General features: G+C 46.2%; 1 protein-coding gene across 1 annotated transcript; it reads right to left on the reverse strand.

Annotated features, from left to right (window-relative positions):
• Window positions 1-6: 6 nt before the first annotated feature.
• LOC108357123 (protein unc-80 homolog) lies at window positions 7-1285 on the reverse strand. Its single transcript, XM_017608217.1, has 2 exons — window positions 751-1285; window positions 7-693 (listed from the first exon to the last, which is right to left on the reverse strand). The coding sequence occupies exons 1-2, from the start codon at window positions 1006-1008 to the stop codon at window positions 469-471; spliced, it is 483 nt and encodes a 160-aa protein (XP_017463706.1). The 5' UTR covers window positions 1009-1285; the 3' UTR covers window positions 7-468.
• Between the last annotated feature and the right edge of the window lie 22 nt (window positions 1286-1307).

Below are 1307 nucleotides of genomic sequence, written 5' to 3' on the forward strand. Positions count from 1 at the left end.
GCGAAGCTTATTATCTACAGCTGGAGGAACGCGGTAATACCGAAAATCCAGATGTGGCTAAATGGTTAGAATGGCGCAAAATTGTCAAAGAAAATCGCGCGAAAGCGTCTGCGACCAAAGCAAGCTCAAGCTCATAATGCTCCTCATTTAGTAAGAAAAATCTGTTTTTAGTCTTGTCTTATTGGCACATTTTAATCGCAATAGTTTTATAATCGTTACATTACGCAACGAGAATCTTACCTATTAGCTACACTATTTTTTTAAAACATCGATTCTATATAAATATCGTAAGATTGTACTTAAGAGTACTGTTAACAAATTACAAATATTTTGTAATGGAAATTACATAAACGCAGCCGACGAAGAACAGTTTCGATTTTCTTATTGCTACCATCTTGACCTCCTCCTATTGTAATCTTTTGGGCTATCACATCATTCCTCAGTCTGCGTCGGGCTAGACTGTGATTGTTAAATAAGCGTGTCCTCATCATGACCCTCGAATACCATTAGCAACGAGTGCTGAGATGGCGACCGTCCTAGTGTCATGCCACCCAAGGAGCCATCCGGCGAAAGCAAACCGGTTTGCAAGCTGTTGTTGTCACGATAACCAGATGTGGAGGAAGTTTGTGACACCGAATCCCATGATATCTCGCCTATAGTCTTTGGATGCTCCTCCTGTGAAATTTGCGTAACCTAACAAGTAAGAACGACAAATTTAGAAAAACCATGACGAAAAATACCAATACTCACAATGCTAGGTGGCTCCATGGACGTGAGGCGGCTACGCCTCAAACGGAATGTTTTGCGGCTTGATGCTTTTGAGCGTTGCAAGCGTGAGCGCGTATGATCACCGGAACTATCTTCTGCAGGGCTTTCTGGAGAAAGTGGTGTTGTGGATGTCTCCCCAGACGAGTGTCTGAACTCCACCGAAGATACGAAACGTAGCTTAGGTGGCTGTGCCTTGAATGGCGCTTGTTGCAATGATTGGGAGTGCGAGAGTTGTGACATCACTCCCGGAGGAAGCGCAGAAGCGATGGTGCCATGGTTAGATCCAGTAGTTGTGGTACCCGCAGCGCCAGCTAGTGTGGGCGCAGAACCAGCAGCGTTTTCGCCGCTCTGGCTTTCACTTGTATGGTGATCACGGCCCGTAGAGCTGCTCGATAGCGACTCTCTGGGAGGGTGCAGTGTTTGTTGAGAGAGCGTGTCGCTGGGAGTACAAATGCCACCTGAACCGCTTCGTGAATCTATAGGAACAGCTGACACGTGAGAGTGCGTCGCTTGACCGGTGGTAGTGCCGGTAAATATTG

The sequence above is a fragment of the Rhagoletis zephyria genome, unplaced genomic scaffold (genome assembly GCF_001687245.7).
Source record: "Rhagoletis zephyria isolate East Lansing unplaced genomic scaffold, Rhagoletis_zephyria_1.1 Rzeph_scaffold_70904, whole genome shotgun sequence".
In the NCBI taxonomy this organism is placed as follows: Eukaryota; Metazoa; Arthropoda; class Insecta; order Diptera; family Tephritidae; genus Rhagoletis; species Rhagoletis zephyria.

Coding starts and splice junctions, on each gene's coding strand:
- LOC108357123 (XM_017608217.1), bottom strand. CDS start 1,008: ATGTCACAACTCTCGCACTCCCAATCATTGCAACAAGCGCCATTCAAG. Junction 694..750: donor CCATGGAGCCACCTAGCATT/GTGAGTATTGGT, acceptor CTTACTTGTTAG/GTTACGCAAATTTCACAGGA.